Genomic DNA, 20,116 nt, shown 5'->3' with positions numbered 1-20,116 from the left:
TAAGGACATTACATCCATGTACTTTTATATATATTTTAATTGGAGTCTCTAGGAACAAATATTGTTTGTTTCAAGGTTGATGTGTTCTAACCCACTCCCCATCCCCCACATGCAACCCAATGCCTTGACAAACCATCTCACGCCTGACACCTCTTCCCTCTCCCCACAAAAAAAATATCACTGGTATCTGTCCTCCTGTCCGACCCCGAGTAATATCACTTGCAGGGTTCATCACATATTACAGACTGACTCTTCAGAGAATTGGATTTTGCTTTTTTCTCATTTCCCAATTCTGTGGTACTTTATTACTACATTTTCTAGATTAGAGAGGACGGTATAAACAACAGCTCAACTCCTCTTTTGCTTACGCTGCCTTTACAATTTGGAATAATCTACCTGCTTATATTAGGACTGATATCAATTACCTAAGGTTTCGTAAAAATTTGAAAACTTTTTTATGACTTTCACACCGCCCAACAGTCTACATCAGTGGTCTCAAACTCAAACCCTTTGCAGGGCCAAATTTTGGATTTGTAGGTACTTGGAGAGCTTCAGAAAAAAATAGTTAATTTCTTATTAAAGAAATGACAATTTTGCATGAAGTAAAACTCTTTATAGTTTATAAATCTTTCCTTTAGGCTAAGTCTTAATAATAATATTGTCATTTATAGCTAAAGAGACATATGATCAAGAAACTTTTATTTTACTTTTGTGATTATGATAAACATACCGAGGGCCTCAAAATAGTACTTGGCGGGTCGCATGTGGTCCCCGAGCCGTGAGTTTGAGACCACTGGTCTACACCAACTAGTTATCACTCTCCAATCAGGCAATATCCTCACAATAGACAAAACCTCCAAAATCCTGAGCTGTATCCTTGATTCCATGCTAACAATGGAACCACAAATCTCCCACCTCTGGAAGAAGACTTTCTTTACCATGAAACAACTAAGGTCCATCCAACCTTACTTTCACCAACACCATTTTGCCTTAATTGTATAGATTCACTACTTGAAACAAAAAAATGGTGAAGGACCTCTTGAATGTAACACACAACACACAGTACTAGGTTCCTTATGCAATTGGTTTTGAATATATCACGAGGGAAAGACCTCAGAAGCCTGCACCATACACAGAATAATCAATTCTTGTGATGGTTTAACTCCGCAGGACACACCGAGCGCTCTATAAAGAAAAAATTGATAAATATACCAGAAAATAAAGTTGGCAATCGGTGTGCAGAGGGTTTTGTGACCGATGATAGAGAACCTGTCCTGCGGAGTTAAACCATCACAAGAATTGATTATTCTGTGTATGGTGCAGGCTTCTGAGGTCTTTCCCTCGTGATATATTCAAAACCAATTGCATAAGGAACCTAGTACTGTGTGTTGTGTGTTAATTGTATAGATGACAATCCTATCCCAGCTAGATTATTGTAATTCTATTTACATGGGAATCAATGCCACCCTCATCCACAAAATGCAGCTCATCCAAAACACTGCTATAAGACTCATATTCAATCTGAAAAGATACGACTCAGTCTCCGCTTACCTCAAAGAACTCCCTGGCTATCTATCCCATCCCGAATAAATTCAAAACTTCATGCATCATACAGCGCATACTCTATGGAAACTCTGCTGAACCACTCACTCACCTTTTCACCACGGCATGGTCCACCTCATGCAGAAATCTCAAAAGGATACATCTTAATCTCCCCTCTACAAAAAATCTCAAGTACAAACAAATATTCCAATCAATGCTCACCTTCTCGGGAGTGAAAACCTGGAAAGACCTCACAGAAACTGTCAGAAGAGAAGCTAATTACATCAAATTCCGGAAGAAACTTAAAACTCTTTTTGATGCCTGAACTCTACTCCTCCCATCCAAGAGATTGGCCACTAGGATGGTCTCAGGACTTAAGGATCTCCCATATGAAGAACGTCTAGGTAAGTTGCAGCTATACTCTCTCGAGGAACGCAGAGAGAAGGGAGACATGATAGAGACTTTAAATATGTTACTGGCCGTATGGAGGTGGAAGAAGACATCTTTTTCCATACAGGACCTACAGCGACAAGAGGGCATCTGCTAAAAATCAGGGGTGAGAGATTTCATGGTGATACTAGAAAGTATTTCTTCACCGAAAGGGTGGTTGATCATTGGAATGATCTTCCACTTCAGGTAGTAGAGGCCAACAACGTGCTCGATTTTAAAAATAAATGGGATAAACATGTGGGTTCACTTCGAGGAAGTGCTTAGAGGGGTGGGTTATTCGAGTGAGTGGTTCAGCAGAGTTTCCATAGAGTATGCGCTGTATGATGCATGATGTTTTGAATTTATTCGGGATGGGATAGATAGCCAGTGGAGTTCTTTGAGGTAAGCGGAGACTGAGTCGTATCTTTTCAGATTGAATATGAGTCTTATAGCAGTGTTTTGGATGAGCTGCATTTTGTGGATGAGGGTGGCATTGATTCCCATGTAGATAGAAATACAATAATCTAGCTGGGATAGGATTGTCATCTATACAATTAAGGCAAAATGGTGTTGGTGAAAGTAAGGTTGGATGGACCTTAGTTGTTTCATGGTAAAGAAAGTCTTCTTCCAGAGGTGGGAGATTTGTGGTTCCATTGTTAGCATGGAATCAAGGATACAGCTCAGGATTTTGGAGGTTTTGTCTATTGTGAGGATATTGCCTGATTGGAGAGTGATAACTAGTTGGTGTAGACCAGTGGTCTCAAACTCACGGCTCGGGGACCACATGCGACCCGCCAAGTACTATTTTGAGGCCCTCGGTATGTTTATCATAATCACAAAAGTAAAATAAAAGTTTCTTGATCATATGTCTCTTTAGCTATAAATGACAATATTATTATTAAGACTTAGCCAAAAGGAAAGATTTATAAACTATAAAGAGTTTTACCTCATGAAAAAATTGTCATTTCTTTAATAAGAAATTAACTATTTTTTTCTGAAGCTCTCCAAGTAACTACAAATTCAAAATGTGGCCCTGCAAAGGGTTTGAGTTTGAGACCACTGGTGTAGACTGTTGGGCGGTGTGAAAGTTGGGCTGACGGCCCTTTTCTGCCGTCATACTCTATGTTTCTATGTAAGCTGCTACTCGACAGTAAACGACATCTCAACGAGAACATTTTTCTGAACATTCTTTTATCTCCAATCCAAAATCCTAATTTTTCTACCCTTCTTTAGAAATAGCTGCCTAATTTTAAGATTTATTTTATCTTAATTTCTACATACAGTTCTTCGCCATCTCCCGCTAATTCCCCTCTCACCCTCCCTGCTCATATGTAGCTTCAATACTTCCTTAGTTCTCTTTTTTTGCTGGAAGTCACCTTGAGCCTTTGCAGATATTGCGCGATGCACAAATGCTAGATTAGATTATTGTTTTTGTATTTTCCTGTAGATTTTATAGCATCTTTGAATATAAATCACCTTGAACTCTTTTCGTATAGTACGATTAATAAATTGTGTATTAGATTAGATTAGTGTCTAGGGACACCACTACTTCTCTGGTTGTCTAGTGGGACCCCCCTCCACCCGGATCCCACAAACCTTATACCTTAAGTGAAACAGGAGCATTACTCCTGCCTTATTTAAGCTACTGGTTCTGGAGGGTGTCACTTAGGCAAAGATATTGTCACAGTTAGGTCTATCCCGGGTAACAGGACAACTCCGTCACTCTATCTGATAACCTATTCCTTAATCCACAACTGAACTTTGCCACCTATCCCATGACTCTTTAATTTTCTCAGGAGCCTCTCATAAGGAACTTTGTCAAAAGCTTTCAGAAAATCTAGATACAGTACCGGTAGATCAGTGGTGCCCACACTACTGCAACTCCCAGCTCAAAGGAGTTTGCCAAAAAGACATTCAACGATAACAACTAATCCAAAATACTGCCATAAAAATTATTACAAACAAAGAAATATTTGATCACGTTACCCCTGTTAGAAAGTGCTCAACGTATCACTTACAAAATAGCTTTAATCTCCTACAAAACAATGAAAACCAAGGAACCCACTTTTATCCATAAATACCTGATTCCACAGGATCCTCCGAGAACCTTAAGATCTGCATCACAGCATCTTCTTCATGTCCCATCCCTAAAAATCATTAGTACCTGTAGGGCTGCTTCTTTCGCAACGATTGCTCCAACAATATGGAATTCGTTACCATTATATTTAAGGTCCGAACAGAATTTAGATAAATTCAAGGGTGGCCTCAAAAGCTTCTTATTTAAAGACGCATACAATTGTTAGTTGATCTAAGGGACTTTCCAAGCTTATTTTCTATACTAAAATTGATTTTTCCCTTTCCTCATGTTATTGTCCTTAATTGTTCTCTCTTTCTTTCAAATTGTATTTCTCCCCACTATCCTATTGTTTCATGTAAGTAAAGTTATGTTATTAATAGTTTGTTAACTGGACCCCTTTTTAAATTTTTACTGTAAAACGCTTAGAATTTATGATTAGCATTTTATCAAATTTTAAATAAACTTGAAACTTGCAGATGACTTTAAAATATGCAATGTCATTTCAGTAACAACTATACAAAAATAGACAAATATACATCCTCCCCTTTTACTAAACTGCGATAGCAGTTTTTAGCACAGGGAGCTGCGCTGAATGCCCCGCGCTGCTCCTGACGCTCATAGGCTCCCTGCGCCAAAAACTGCTATCGCAGTTTAGTAAAAGGGAGCCATAGTGCAAAATATAGACAGCAGATATAAATTCTCAAAATGGACACATTTTGATCACTAAATTGAAATAAAATCATTTTTCCTACCTTTGTTGTCTGGTGATTTCATGAGTCTCTGGTTGCACTTCCTTCTGACTGTGCATCCAATATTTCTTCCCTACTTTCTGCCTCCTGCATGCTTCCTCTCCTCCAGACCTCATTCTATTCCCCAACCAACATTTCTTTCAGTCCCTCCATGAGTCCAACTTTTTCTTCCTCTCTCCTTGTCCCTCCCCTTTCTTTCTTTTTCTCTCTCTCCCTGTCCCCCAAAGCCACTGCTACCAATTTCTCCCTGCTTCCCCAATGCCAGGCCTGGCGCTTACAAGCCTCGGGCCCACAAGCCTTCCCCCCAACGTCAATTCTAACGTTGGAGAGGAAGTTCCAGGCTGGCCCGGAAATTCCTCTCCGACAACAGAATTGATTTTGGGGAGGAAGGAGGAGGCTTGTACGCGCCTGACCTGGCATCAGGGAAGCAGAGAGAACAGATCGCAAAGGCAACGCTAGTCTATCGCAGAGCCCGGGATGGGCTCCACAAACGATTCACGTTGCCTTTGCGATCTACTGGTCAATTGCGATCGACCTTTTGGGCACCTCAGCACCAGATCAACTGGTTCTCTTTTATCCATATATTTATTCACATCTTCAAAGAAGTTAAGCAAATTGGTGAGGCAAGATCTCCCTCAGCTGAATTAATGCCATTAAATCATGTTTGTCTATGTGTTCCACAATTTTATTTCAAGACATTCTCTACATTCCAAGATATTCCATTGAGACTGGGTAGGGAACCAAGCACTTTCAACCTTTTCTGCTGAATCAACAACACTTTGCCAGAGCCCATTCAGCAACTAACCACTTTTAAAGAAACAGGCTTCTTTTAAAAACCAGAACTAACTACTCTTTCACGTGTGTACAAATCAGCTCTTCCCAGTCTTTCTTATAAACAGGGCCGGTTCAAGAAACAGAGGTGCCTTGACCCAACCTGCTTTGGTGGCAACCCCCCTCCCCCCCCTATATCACTTCCAGCACTCTCTCCCTTCCTCCCCAAGGGTTTGACATCTCTCTCCCCTTTGGGATGCACTTCTGTCCCCCTCCCATGGATCTGACACACATCCTTCACCTCTCTCCTCTCCTGCGGTCCTGTAAAGTTCACATTGGGTGCTAGCAGCAGTGGCAGCAGCATGCCAAGATGCCTTAGGCTAGCCCCTGGAATCTTCCTCTACTTTGTACCATCTGCAGGAAATTGCATTAGAGGAGGCAAGACACGAAGACCCAGGGGCTGGCCAAAGGCAGCCTAATATGCTGCTATTCCTGGCGAACAACATAAACTTTACAGGACTGCAGAGGAGTGAGAAGTAAGGGACCAATGTTGGACCTGCAGTTGGTGTTGGGGGGGGGGGAAGAGAAGGGGAAAGACCGAACTGGAGAAGAAAAAGCTTAACCTGTAGATCAGGTGAAGTCAGAGGCTGGATATTTTGGTGCCATTACTCACTGGCACCCTGGGCCAGAGCCTCTCTTGGTTCAATGGTTAAGCCCTGCTTATAAACAATAATAACTTTATAGTAATAATAATAACTTTATTTTTCTATACCGCCATAGTCAGACGACTTCTAGGCGGTTCACATCGAAAGAAGGCTGGACATTCAGCGAATTACAAATGCGTGAGGGGAATGTTACAGAAGAAAAGGGTTGAAGTGGTGGGAATGAAAGAGGGGTTGTGAAGGGAGGGGAAGTGAGAGGGGTTGGAATTGCCTGAGAGATTGCTTCGGTTTTGTAGGGGGAAAATGCGTAGAGCGAAGGTCTGTCAGTTTAGGTAATAAATTTGTCAAACAGAGTGGTTTTGATTGATTTTCGGAATGCGTTGTAGGTCTGTCTGGTTTTAATTATGTAGTTTCCCAGCCAGGATTGTTGTCTGTTAGCTTGGAACGTGAAGGTTCTGTCAAGGTAGGATTTGTATTTACAGCCAGTAATTTTAGGATAGGCGAAGATGTTTTTGTTTCTGGTTGTTCGTGTGGGGTTGTGTAGAGTGAAGTGTATTTGCAGGTAGGAAGGTGCTAGGCCCCAGATTTGTTTGAAGCAGATGCATGCAAATTTGAACTGTATTCGCGCTTCCATTGGTAACTAGTGAAGTTTTTTGTAGTATGGGCTAATGTGGTCTTTTTTCTCAGTCCGAAGATTAAGCGAACTGCAGTGTTTTGCACTAATCTCAGTTTCTTTATTGTTTTTTGTGGGATATCCAGGTAGACGATGTTGCAGTAGTCCAGGGTGGATAGGATCAGCGATTGCACCAGTAACCTGAAGGATGTTGTGTCAAAGTATTTTTTTTAATAGTCTTTAGCTTCCATAGTGTATAAAAGCATTTCTTCACTGTTAAATTTGTATGGTCAGCCATGGTCAAGTGCGTGTCTAGTGTGATACCCAGAATTTTTATGGTTTTGGAAATCGGATATTCATGGTCGTTTATTTTTAATGATGTTCTCGTTATTTTGTCATTGGGGCTTGCCAAGAAGACTTTTGTTTTCTCTGTGTTTAGTTTCAGTTTGAAGTTGGTGGTCCATTTTTCAAGTTCTATCATTGTGTGTGAGAGGTTGTCTATAATTTCAGTTGAGATGTCATTTAAGGGGATTAGCCTTCATGAATAAGAACCAAACAAAAAATCTATAAATTAGGAATTATAATCCATAGTTTAACAATTATTTCAACAAACAACAACAGGAGAATGCATTGCATGGACTGGCAAAGACAGAATTCCACCTCTAGGACTGGATGGCACACAGATAAAGACCCTGTCACTTCTAGGACTAGAGGACTTTGGAAATGAGTGCAGGGGATTCAGAGCTTGCCACCTCTAGGACTGAAGGATTTAGGGAATGGAAACAGTAATATACAACCTGTGAGCTTAGAGGATGGGGGAAGGATACAGAGCTTGTCACCTCTAGGAAAGATTGGCAAAGGCTCTGTATCCCTATGCACATCCCCTCAGCCCTCCAGGTGTCAGACTCCGTATCCCTGTGTCCATCCTCTGAGCCCTCCAGTGCGAGGTGATAGGTGATATCCTTTGCCCACCCTCTGAGTTGTCTAGTGCTAGAGGTGACAGGCTCTGTATTCTTTGTCCAACCCCTGAACCCTCTGATCTTAGGAGGTGACAGGCTCTGTAACCTAGTATTCATCCCCTATTACCTCTAGGCTTGGAGGGTTGAAGGAATGAACACAGGGATCCAATACTTGTTACTTCTAGGCCTTGAGGATTTAGGGGATGGATACAGTCTGTCGCCTCTAGGATTGTACTGAAATGTCACTAATGGACTAGAATTCCAATTGTTTTCTAGGCTCCTGTGTTTTTTCAATCTGGGCTACTGACACCACTGAATATAAAAGCAGAAGCTTTTACAAACAGTAATTAGAGGTTGTATGCACTGGTATATACCGCTTTAGCATTCTGCAGACAATTCCACCAATTCCTAAGAAAACATCAGCAATTTGTAAGACACATGATTAAGGGAATGGCTGCCAGAGCTAGGGTAGAAAGGCTTTTAAAAATAAAAACTTTCATGAACATTTCCCAGAAATCTGTCCCAAATATGGGTATGGTATGAAATCTGAGCGTGCCAGGATGTGTTTCTCAATTCTCTTAATGAAAAGACTACATCTGAGGTCTCACCCCTTAGACATATATAGATTTAATGTAATTATATGCAACCACTGGTGTGATAAGAGATGGCAGAAAAGAAAGGAAAACAGAGAATGTGCATGCAGGAGTAAGCAAGAGAGAATGTGGGAGGCAGAAAATGGAGACATGGGAAGAACAGGCAACATATACTAAACAACTAGAGGTTCAAAAATCCAATTACTTGTAAAAGTTTATCTGAGGATTTTTAATTTGCTACCATTTCTGGTAAAAAAAAACCAAATCACACAGAAAAACTGCTAGAAATTTAAATAAGGCTGTGTACAATACGCAAATGACACTGTAGGACACACCAAGCACGAAAGCCATAAAAAATAGCATTTTATTACACAACACTGTTAAAAAAGTCCCTGCTTAGGAATCATAAGAGTGAAGGAGCCTTGCACCTAAGTTTTAGGAAATAGTTCTCATTCAATGACTGCACTGAGCAGGAAGGGGGAAGGAATGGGAGACCCAGAATATGGCTAATTCTTCTATTGCTTCTTGCTTTGGCATTTAGTTCCTCGTTCTGTTGAGCTCTGTACCGTATTCTATTTGCTTTATGAGACCTGTGATATGTAAGTTCTTGAGGATGGTTGGGGGTTCACTATTTCTTACAAAAGGCAATTGTGATGGGCATATGCCTAGGGTTTACTTTTCTCTTTGTCTTACATCTGGTTGTATGTTACCTATTGCAATTGCTAATAAACATAATTGAAAAAGAAAACCGACTGAAGATCTTGTGTGGGGCTTCCCTTTCTTTGTCACTGGTGAATGAACTTACATTGAAGTGGTTGTACATTGAGGCCTCAATCAACACCCTGTCCTAGGCCATTTTCTTAAGTTTTATGGGATCCTTAAACCTGAACACTATCCAACCTCTCCAAGAGGTTCTTCCATGCATCCACCACCACCTCATCTATAAACATAAGTTCCTATTTTATGCCTGAGCTGGAAAGTTTCTCTTTAAAACAGATCTGGGCTGTACTAACCGGGCAGAAGTAGGAGTTTTCAGTGATGTACTTCGCCACCATCTCACTGCTAGCAGACATTGCCATGATGAGGAGAAGGGCATCTCTGGCCTGCTGTCCGATGACCCCTTCCTGATGGATGAAAGGGATAAGGAGGGAGAAGATGATCAGGTTGGTAGGCCCCTGCTCTGCTGGACTGGCAAAGAAGAGCTCTAGAATGGATGGTTCTTTAGCCATGGAGACGCATAATTGGTTCAGCAAGAGCACCAGATTAGTCTCCAGGACAGGAGAGGCTGGCTGGGGTGAGAAGGTGCTCAGCAGGGTCACCAGAGGCTGCAGTACTGGCTTGTGCCTCAGCAAAGGCTGCCGTGACTGGCTGATAAGCATCTCGTACAGCTTCAGTTGCTCCACTTTCTTCTCCTCGCTGAAGTCCCACTGTAGGTGCCAATGCAGCAGCCGTTCCAGGATGTTTTCTGACACCACAAAACCCAGAATGGGACCCATGGCCACTTCATCTCGTGGCCGGTCTTCAGCTAACAAATTCATCATCTGGTATGTGTTGTTTCGCACAGCACTCAGATCATCAGAGGCCACTTGTTCCAGCTTGGAGTTTCTCTTCTCAAGGATTCTGAGCACCTACAAATATTGGATTGACAAATACAAATAGATACCTTTCTTAAGTAAGCAAATATGGGCAGCAGTAACTCAACTAGCTTCACACACATTGATAATCACTCTTCTTGCCCAAATAGCTGAATGGAACTGGATTACATGGGACATGTAATGCCTGATGAAACAGATTATTAAACATATGGTTTCTGAAATTGTGCAGTACCTAATGAGCAAAGTACTAGTCGGTATGCAGGAGTTGAGAAAGAGTTCAATGATTTACTGTGACAGATACTGCAAAGAATGTTTATGAAAGTGTGTGAAATGTGAGAGGTCAAGTTCTGACAGATTTCTGCAAACTGTGCATGCTCAGAACATCAGTAATCTTAAGAATCATCAGTAGGTGAGTTAAGTGAGTATATTCTTACCAATTAATATGATGTGCATGCATGAGCATGCATTTTCCTGGGTGTACTTATGGAAATCAGAGTTTTTGTAATGTTATTTAAAATACGCTGCAAAGTTAGTGCAACTGTCACAGCAATAAAAAGGTGTACCAAGCATCATGTAGATAGTGTAAAATCAAGTGAAAACACCATGCCAAATGGGACCTTGCACTGCAATGTAAAATAGAGGAAGAACGGCAGACAAAAATAATAAATACATGAAACTAAAATCAGCATAAAATAGCATGAATATAATAATAGCTTTATTTATATCCCGTCATACCTGTTCAGTGTACAGAGAAAGAGAGATAAAAAAGAGTACTTTGTGGTTATCGACGGCAACGATACAGGCGGGGAGAATAGCGGTGAAGCAGAGAGTGTTATTGGAGAAGAGCGAGGGGAGAGAACATAAGAAGTGGCATCTCTGGAACAGACCCTGGGTCCATCAAGTCCGGCGATCCGCACACGCGGAGGTCCCGCCAGGTGTACCCTGGCATAGTTTTAGTCCCCATATCACTCTAAGCTTCTCATAAGGAGATGTGTATCTAGCTTACCCTTATCAATGTCACTTTATACCACTCATAAGGAGATGTACATCTAACTTACCCTTAAATCCTAGAACAGTGGATTTCGCAATTACCTCTTCTGGGAGAGCATTCCAGGTGTCCACCACTCGTTGCGTGACGCAGAACTTCCTGATATTTGTCCTGAACTTGTTCCCCCTTAGCTTCAGTCCATGTCCGTGTCACATTGGACATTGTAAATCATTTTTTTTCCTGCTCTATTTTGTTGATTCCTTTCAATATTTTGAAAGTCTCGATCATATCCCCTCGCAATCTCCTCTTCTCAAGGGAGAACAATCCCAGTCTCTTAAGTCATTCCTCGTATTCCAAGTTCTCCATACCTTTTATTAGCTTCGTTGCTCGTCTCTGCACCCTCTCCAGCATTTTTATATCCTTCTTTAAGTATGGAGACCAATGCTGGACGCAGTATTCCAAGTGTGGTCTAACCATCGCTCTATAAAGCGGCATTATTACTTTCTCCGATCTACTTGTGATTCCCTTCTTTATCATGCCTAGCATTCTGTTTGCGTTCTTCGCTGCCGCCACGCATTGCACCAACAGCTTCAGGGTCCTATCGATTAATACGCCCAGGTCCTTTTCCTGTTCGGTTCTTCCCAGAGTTGCACCTGACATACTATACTTGTGTTCCTTATTTTTTCTGCCTAAGTGCATCACTTTGCATTTTTCCACATTAAACTTCATCTGCCATTTATCTGCCCATTTCTCCAATCGTCTCAAGTCGCTCTGGAGTTCCTCACTGTCCTTCTGCGAGTTGATTGCCCGGCATAGCTTTGTGTCATCTGCAAACTTGATGATCTCACTGGATGTTCCATCCTCTAGGTCGTTGATGAAAATATTAAATAGGATGGGCCCAAGTATCAAGCCCTGGGGCACACTGCTAGTCACATTCTCCCAGTCTGAGAACTTCCCATTTATGCCCACTCTCTGCCTTCTGCTCTCCAGCCATTTGCCTATCCATCTTAGTATATCTCCTTCTATTCCATGGCCTCGCAGTTTCCTGAGGAGTCTTACATATGGAACCTTGTCGAACGCTTTCTGAAAATCCAAGTATATAATATCCACCGGTTCTCCACTATCAAATTTTTGTTTGTTCACGGTCTCAAAAAATTGAAGTAAATTCGTCAAACATGACTTCCCTTTCCTGAATCCATGTTGGCTGGCTCTCATCAGGTCGTGTGTGTCTAAGTGCTGGGTTATGCTATCTTTGATCAGCGCCTCCACCATCTTCTCAGGAACCAACGTGAGACTCATAGGTCTATAGTTGCCCAGTACTCCTCTTGACGCTTTTTAAAATATCGGCGTGACGTTCACTATTTTCCAGTCGTCCAGTATCTGTCCTGTTTTGATTGACAGGTTGGCAAGTTTTTGCAATAGTTCTCCGATTTCCACTTTTAGCTCTTTCAAGACTCTCGGATGAATTCCATCCGGTCCAGGAGATTTGTCACTTTTGAGTTTGTCGATCTGGCGGTAAATCTGGTCCAAGTCCACTTCTACTGTGGTAAAGCTGTTCTCTGTTACTCCTTTGAACACTTTTACTGCTTATGGAATTGGGATGGGATGGGAGCATTGGAAGGTGGTTTCTTATTGTTCGATAAATTTGTCGAATAGGTGGGTCTTCAGGGCTTTTCTGAAGGATTAATAGGATGGGGAGTTAAGGAGGAGTTTAATAGGCTTTTCTGAAGGATTAATAGGATGGGGAGCTTAAGGTGTTGTTCCAAAAGCCAGCCTGAAAGGATAGGGTCCTGTCCAGGAATTTTTTGTAGCTGCATCCCTTGGGGTTGGGGAATGTGAATAGAAGTGTTTTGCGGGAGGGGCAGGGTTGGTTCTGTAGAACGAAGTCTTTCATAAGGTAGGTGGGTGAAGCGCCAACCATGGTCTTATAGCAAAGGAAGCCGAATTAGAAGATGATTCTTGCTGAAAGTCATAATTCAGGAAAATGCAGGAGGAGACCAAAAAGGCATCGGTCAAATTGCAACACCGCTAAAGTAGTGTATGAGTATTATTATTTGCCCAAGTAATCTCCTATATGTAGGCAAGACTAAACGTCTGGTCCGGACCCATATTGTAGAACATAGGAGTTGCATTAATAGAAATATTTTATCAACCTTTAGTAGAACCTTTGAATTCAGCAAGAAACTTCTGATTTAAAATTCATTGTATTTAAGGTAGTTTACCCAAGACAAAGAGGAGGAGATAGTCATTTTCAAATTAATATGGAAATTGATTATATTGTGTTTCTATAATCCAAAATTTAACAATGTTCTGATATTGCCATTGCTATCAATCTCCTTAGTATTCTGTTTTTCTGTTCTGTCAAATTTCTTCTCAGCCTATATGACCTTTTTTTGCCAGTTCTTTTCCAGCACCCAATACTCTACACAAAGTAAAGTTTCTGTCCTATTCAATCATACTTAATTCTATCATTTTTTTGGTTGTTGTTGTTTGCCCTGTCCCATGACACACAAAGCTTTCTCTATTTGTGTTTCATCTAGCTCTCATATGTTCATCCACCTCATCTAGTCTGCCCATTCGCAGTAATCATTATCTCTTTCTCTCTTGGAGAGATCCTACGTGCCTATCTCAGGCCCTATAGAAAACTGATGGCAGATAAAGGCCAAAGGGCCCATCTAGTCTGCCCATCCGCAATAACCATTATCTCTTTCTCTCTCCGAGAGATCCTACGTGCCTTTCTCAGGCCTTATAGAAACATGATGGCAGATAAAGGCCAAAGGGCCCATCTAGTCTGCCCATCTGCAGTAACCATTATCTCTTTCTCTCTCCGAGAGATCCTACGTGCCTATCTCAGGCCTTATAGAAACATGATGGCAGATAAAGGCCAAAGAGCCCATCTAGTCTGCCCATCCGCAGTAACCATTATCTCTTTCTCTCTCTGAGAGATCCTACGTGCCTATCTCAGGCCTTATAGAAACATGATGGCAGATAAAAGCCAAAGGGCCCATCTAGGCTGCCCATCCGCAGTAACCATTATTTCTTTCTCTCTCTGAGACAGTTGCACTAACCTTGGTTTGCGTTGCTCTGTTTCTATTTCCTCTTTACCTTCCGAGTACAGTTTAAGGTGCCAGATTCACTACATATTCACCTTTATTATGTGATATTTTCACTGTTGCTTTTAAGACTAGAGTGAGAAGACTAGACTAGAAGGAGACTAGACTCTCCTTCAGATTCATCGAGCTCTGGAACAACCTTACCTCCCCCCTTCGAAACCTGAGTGCTCTCCAACCCTTCCGTAAACATCTGAAAACCTGGCTTTTCTTTAAAACCTAACACTCCCCCCTCTTCTGACATCCTAGCCCTCTAACATTCTCCTCTCCTCTAATCTTCATCTAGCCCTTCCTTTACAATTCCTGTAAACCGTGCCGAGCTCCACAACTATGGAGATGGTGTGGTATACAAACCCAAGGTTTAGTTTAGTTTAGTTTAGTCAGCTCTATCCCAATTAGATGGAAACTCCAGTACATATTCATAGAAGTATCTGACAAATAATGTATTCTTGAGTTTTTCACGTATTCATCTTTCAATAACACAAATGCTCCTTTTTATCTTCAGCTGCCTATTGTAGCTTTTGGAATAAGCACTACATGAACGTAGATCTGCAACTAGAGGTATGCATATATTTAATACTTGTCCTACATTCTTTTGCATTATGTTTGGTATCTCTTTTTAAAATGCTTGGATATACATGCACATTGAGTTCTCTTGTTATTTTAATCCTGTTTAAAAGTACAGTTGGGTTTTTAATACAGTACTCCCCCAATATTCGTGGGGGTTCCGTTCCAAGAACCCCCGCGAATTTAGATAAACTGTGAATACGGTTTTTCACCTGTCAAAAGGAAGGAGAGGTAGGAGAGGACAGCTGGAGTGCTGGCGAGTGAAGAAAATCATTTGCAGTATGCTCTGACCGCCTCTTCCTGTTACTAAAGTAAGGCTACACCAATCAGGAGCTGTTTTGACACGCAGCTCCTGATTGGTGTAGCCCGACTTTAGTACAGAAAGAGGCTGTCGGAGAATACCTCAAATTAGTGAGTTCGCGAACCGCGAATTTGTGGGGAAACACTGTATCTATCCATGTCTACCTGATTTTATGTTTGTTTAAACTCTTGTTGTATGTATAAGTATTTTTTATATTTTACAGTCATATTGTTTTTAGCTTAGTTTATCTGACTTTGGTCTTAAAAGTGTAATCGTGTTTTATGTATATTCATGTGTATTTATTTTATTTTATGATTTATTAGACTCTTGTCAAAAGGCAGAATTGCCGAAACACTGTCAGTGTCAAATCTACTTGTTCACATTGGGCTGCCAATCAATAAGGTATATTTTGGATAGTCTCTTTCCTCAAGACTCCTTCATTTGGATTGTTGTCTTCGTCATCGAGACCTACCGGTCTCTTTTCCCAGTGGCAAAGTCTCCCTTACCAGCGTTTGGCCAAAACGTTCCAGAACTGGTTTGCACGCCCTTCAAGCTGACTTTTCAATTTATCCACATTCTTTCAAAGCCTAATATCCATCCTTAGGTTCCCTGAAGAAGACGATAAGAGTTGAAACATGGCCCATGTTGGGTCTGTTCCTTTCTAAATTCTTCAAACCATGTTGATGCAATTGATTTTAGTACTTTTTGATGTGCGTTTCATTAAATCCGGCATCACAAACATTTACACCAAAATATTCTTCTTTTTGGTTTCTTGCTTAACTGCGGATTGGTTGGCTGATTATTTTTGTTTGTTCCCTTACCATGAGTTGCGGGGACATCATAAAGGCATCTGAAATAGGTTCTGCTAACTCAAATGCATAGTCCAGCTGAATTACCTCAGGACACATTGATTGGAAGTATTAAGGGTTCACTTCCACTGAAACAGGCAAAGCCTACCTTACACTGGACCTCAACAGTAGAGCTGACAGAAGGAAAGGAGTCTGAGCTACTCAACCTTCTTGCTTGCACCTCCCCTTTAAAAGGGCTTGTTTCTCTGCATGACTGACAAGATATGACAGGAACTCTTCTTACTAAAATGGAAATGGCCCTAGTCTCTAGACCAAATCCTAGAGAGCTGTGCCTGTCCTCTGAAAGTCAATGACACCTGTCTTCCTCCAGGTCCTTAATCTACTCCAGATTAATGCCAAAGAGCAGATGGCCACAGCTATCTATGAGCTACCATGCCTAAAAGCCAGTGAGCAAAAACAGATACAAACTAGGCTACAAAATACATCTGCCACAAAGCCCACATTTGCCAACAGGGGAATTGATGGATCCAATGTAACACAGTTAGGCCACTAACCACTACAGACCCTCAACACCAACGAGGCAAAAAGATTAAGAACTACTTGAACTTATGGTCATGGGCTTCCTTTAAAGATCGTACTGCCCTCTGCTAGAAAGATGGCCTTTTTTGGGACCATCATTACAAAAGGATCTACCTTAGGGATCATGAACCACCTCTCCAACTCATTCCAAGAAAGGATATACGGCTTGTTTATCAATCTTGTCCCTTTGAGAACTAGGTCTGGGGCCTCCTATTTCACCTGCACCAACCATGACAGAGTCTTGCAAAAGGGAAAAGGTCTCTTCAGGCCCTCTGAGGTAGACTCTATCACTGCCAAGGGAATCACAAGAACTGCCAATACCTGGGTCATGAAAGAAGCCAATTCTGCTTCCTCATCAGGAGAGACCTCTCAAGACTCTAGAGAAGAGCCAATCCTGAGAAAATTAATCTTCTTAGCATACATTTTCCACTAAGGAGGACATGGGAACCCTAGACATAGGCAATTTGTTTGGAGACTAGATGTTCCTGGGAATAAACCCTTGGAGCAGGTCCAAACTAGCCATGCCCTAGGAGTCCCAGCTTAAGACACTCAGTCAGAAAGATAGTCCAAGTGGTACAAAAATATAGTCAAGAAAAAAACTGTGCCTTTGAGACAGAAGGGCCAAAATCAGGGGCTGTAGTGGTACCAGTGGTCACCCCCTAGAAGCTCCCAATCCCAATTCCAGCAGAAGAGGAGACCTCCCCCCCAAAGGGAGAAAACTACTTGCCTCAGATTGCATGTTCAAAACTTGACCTGGGAACAAAATGGCTGCCATTCTTACTGAAATTAACAGTAGTGAGGATAGACTTCCCCAAGAGTGTGCTGCTGCTCCTGGTAAGAGTCTTTAGTTGTTTGCAGCTTTTTTGTGTAATGTGACACCATCTCTGTCATACACAGGGATGGCCACCATGCTTGTGTGCAGGGACCTGTAGGTTCCACAGTGCCAGTTGGCCAGCATTACAGATGCTCCAAGCAGTGCCACATGGTACAGATGTCAATCTCTCACACCCTCCACCAAAGACATCTCACAGCAAAAGAGATGGTGCGCAAGCTGCACATCAGGCCGCATCCTCCTCTTCTGGCTAGACCCAACTTTTTGCTTGAACTGCAGGACTATACAAATGCCAGCACAGCTTGAATGAACAGTTGGGACTGGCACCTCCTTTTCTTGCCATGTGAGTGGGGCAGAGAGAGGCAAGAGACAAGCCACTCTCAAGCAGGGTAGGTAGTAGAGAGATAAGGGACCAGGAAAGGGGGGGGAGCAATGTTGACATGTGTGCTGAGAAGGGATGCGGAGCAATGTGAGTGAGCGCCATACGGATATGATTGCAGGGATCTGCACAATGTAAATTTCCTTTATGATATTGCTTTTAACAATGTTTGTAAAATGTTGGTTGTTTCTATTAATGTTATATATTTTTTTGATGTTTTGTTGTCAAGATGAGGCTTTCGCACAGTGCACTTTTAGCATCATTGTGGACAAACCGCATCACACAAAAAGCAAAGTATAAAATAAAAAGATATGAAATGCGACAGCTGCCTGTGAGGCTTCCTTACCTGTGACCAGTGGTTTTTAAAGACCATCAAGCAGGTCTCAGGGTCCGCAGTCACAGGTGTCTGCAGACTGGCATTGCGGTTCGCCCGACTTCCAGCTCCACGGGGATTCAGCTTACTAAGCCAACCAATCCTCTCCATTGAGATGGGGCAAAGGTCAAATGGGAAGATGCCAATTAGGTATGGGTGGGAAGGGGGAGAACTTAAAAACCATGAGTGCAGAAGAGGAGCAGCAATATTCAAAAATAAAAAGATGAATTTGGATTATCATAGAAAAAGACCAAAGGTCCAAGCCTCCAGGATTTCAGTTTCCAGTTACCAACTGGTGCTGCCTGTTGGTGTCATCCAGTCTGAAGGGACAGCTGATCCATGATGCCTCACAGAGCCATAACACTGCTGAGAGAGAAGAATAACTGAATTATTACAGTCCTATGGAGGGTGGGCCTCTCAAGTTATTGCAACACTAGTAAGAGAGGGGAAGAGGGAAGTGTTTCCCATAATTACAAAAGCAGTGGGGACAAATAGGATCTCTAAAGCAAGGAAAGGAGAAGGAGGAGGGATACAAGGGTATGCACTAGGGCAGTGGTCTTCAACCTTTTTCTTGTAAAGGGCTGCATAGTGAATACGAGAAAGCTCTGAGGACCACCAAAAGATTTCAAGCTTACACATACTACTGTATTTCCCCATGTATAGGCCGCAGGAAATGCCGATTTAGGTTTTAAAACTCTTAGATAAGCTGCCCCATGTTACTAGCTGCGGCTTATCTAAGCGTTTTAAAACCTAAAATGGCCTATACATCCCTCCCCCACCCCCAGTAAATACCTTTGCCGGCTACCTTCTGCCTCGTCGCGGCCAGCGGTGCAGGGCAGGAGTATTCTTTTCAGCATCCAGCCGGCGCCACGCTGCTTCCTCAATGCCTGCATCAGTTCTCATGGGACTCACGGCGCAGGCATTGAGGAAGCAGGGCGGGGCCGGCTGGATGCTGAAAAGATCGCTTCTATCCTACATCGCTGGCCACAATGAGGCAGCCGGTAGCCATCCAGGAGGGAGCTGCAGGTACAGGGGACTCCGCGGCTGATCTTCCAATGGGGCGGCTGCCCCATATAAGGAAGCCACACCCATTGTAGGGGATTGTAAAACCCATGTATAGGCCATGGCCTATACGGTACTAATTTTGTAAAACCGCCTTGTTCAGACTTGGTATTAAACATTAAAAATACTAATATTAATTCTACAACACTTCAAAGATATATTTTAAAATCTCACTTTATTTTGGATAGTTAACAGTAGCAAATTCCAAAAATGTGATTGTTTGCAGTTACCACATCAAGTGGGCAAGATTATAAAGATTTATTAAAAAAAAAAAGAAATTAATGCATTAGGACACAATGGAGGACTTTGGGGGCCGTGCGTTGGAGACCACTGCATAGAGGGTTGAGGAAGAGAAGACTATCCAGAGTTATATAGCAGCTGCATGGGGCAGAGAAGAGCAGGGGCAGCAGATGGGCTTATAGAGTTACAAATGCAAAGGGTGGGAGAGAAAGATGATGATCGCGCTCACTTATTATCAAACTGGAGGAAGAGAGGAGGAGGCGACGACAGGCCTTATGAGCTAACACTGTAACAGAGAGAAAGGAGGATCTTCTAAATAGGGCAGGAAGAGAAAGAACAGAGAAGCATGGGGAGGAGAGGGGACTCAAGGTTTATGAAATTACCAGCGACTAACAATACAAAGAGTTATTAGTGTATGATTTCTCTAACCATCCTCTCTTGCTAAACAAAACGATTCAAGACCATTCACTGGAGTTAACTTAACATCCAGTGTTAGCCATTGTTTTATTATGGCGAGGAACGCAGATCCTGGCAAAACACCTATTCTTCAGCACGGAAATCAGAACGAGAGAGAGAAAGGAAGGGATCGTTTTTGCTCCGAAACAAGCTCTTTCTTGGGGACAGGTAGAGTTCAAGCACACTCACTACTGCAAAAAGCAGCAACTTTGAGGCCAGAGACTGCAGGAAACTGATGAACACAAATTGGAAAAAGGATCCAAATGAAGAATATAAGAAGTGACATAAGCACCAGCAAGTTAGATGCAAAGCCCTGATAAAGAAAGCTAAGACAGAATCTGAAGAGAAACTTGCCAGAGAAGCCAAAACTCTTAGTAATCATTTTTTAAGGAAAAACCCCAAACAGGATAAAAACAAGAGGATAGGTTAA

The 20,116-nt window shown here is 42.1% G+C and overlaps 1 protein-coding gene across 4 annotated transcripts in view; it reads right to left on the bottom strand.

Annotated features, from left to right (window-relative positions):
- Nucleotides 1-20,116, bottom strand: part of FAM160A2 (family with sequence similarity 160 member A2) — a 124,507-nt gene that overhangs the window by 67,559 nt on the left and 36,832 nt on the right. For 3 of the 4 annotated variants that reach the window (XM_033949158.1, XM_033949157.1, XM_033949160.1), the window contains 2 exons: nucleotides 17,902-18,294; nucleotides 9,409-10,023 (listed from right to left, as the gene is read on the bottom strand). In XM_033949158.1, the coding sequence (XP_033805049.1) occupies nucleotides 9,409-10,023; nucleotides 17,902-18,039 (753 nt within the window). In that variant the 5' untranslated portion in view covers nucleotides 18,040-18,294. The remainder of the gene's footprint in view (nucleotides 1-9,408; nucleotides 10,024-17,901; nucleotides 18,295-20,116) is intronic. The other variant, XM_033949159.1, reaches the window with a different exon arrangement.

Source organism: Geotrypetes seraphini, chromosome 6 (assembly GCF_902459505.1).
Source record: "Geotrypetes seraphini chromosome 6, aGeoSer1.1, whole genome shotgun sequence".
In the NCBI taxonomy this organism is placed as follows: domain Eukaryota; kingdom Metazoa; phylum Chordata; class Amphibia; order Gymnophiona; family Dermophiidae; genus Geotrypetes; species Geotrypetes seraphini.
The sequence above is the reverse complement of the archived record's forward strand: the minus strand, read 5'-3'. Positions and strand labels throughout refer to the sequence as shown.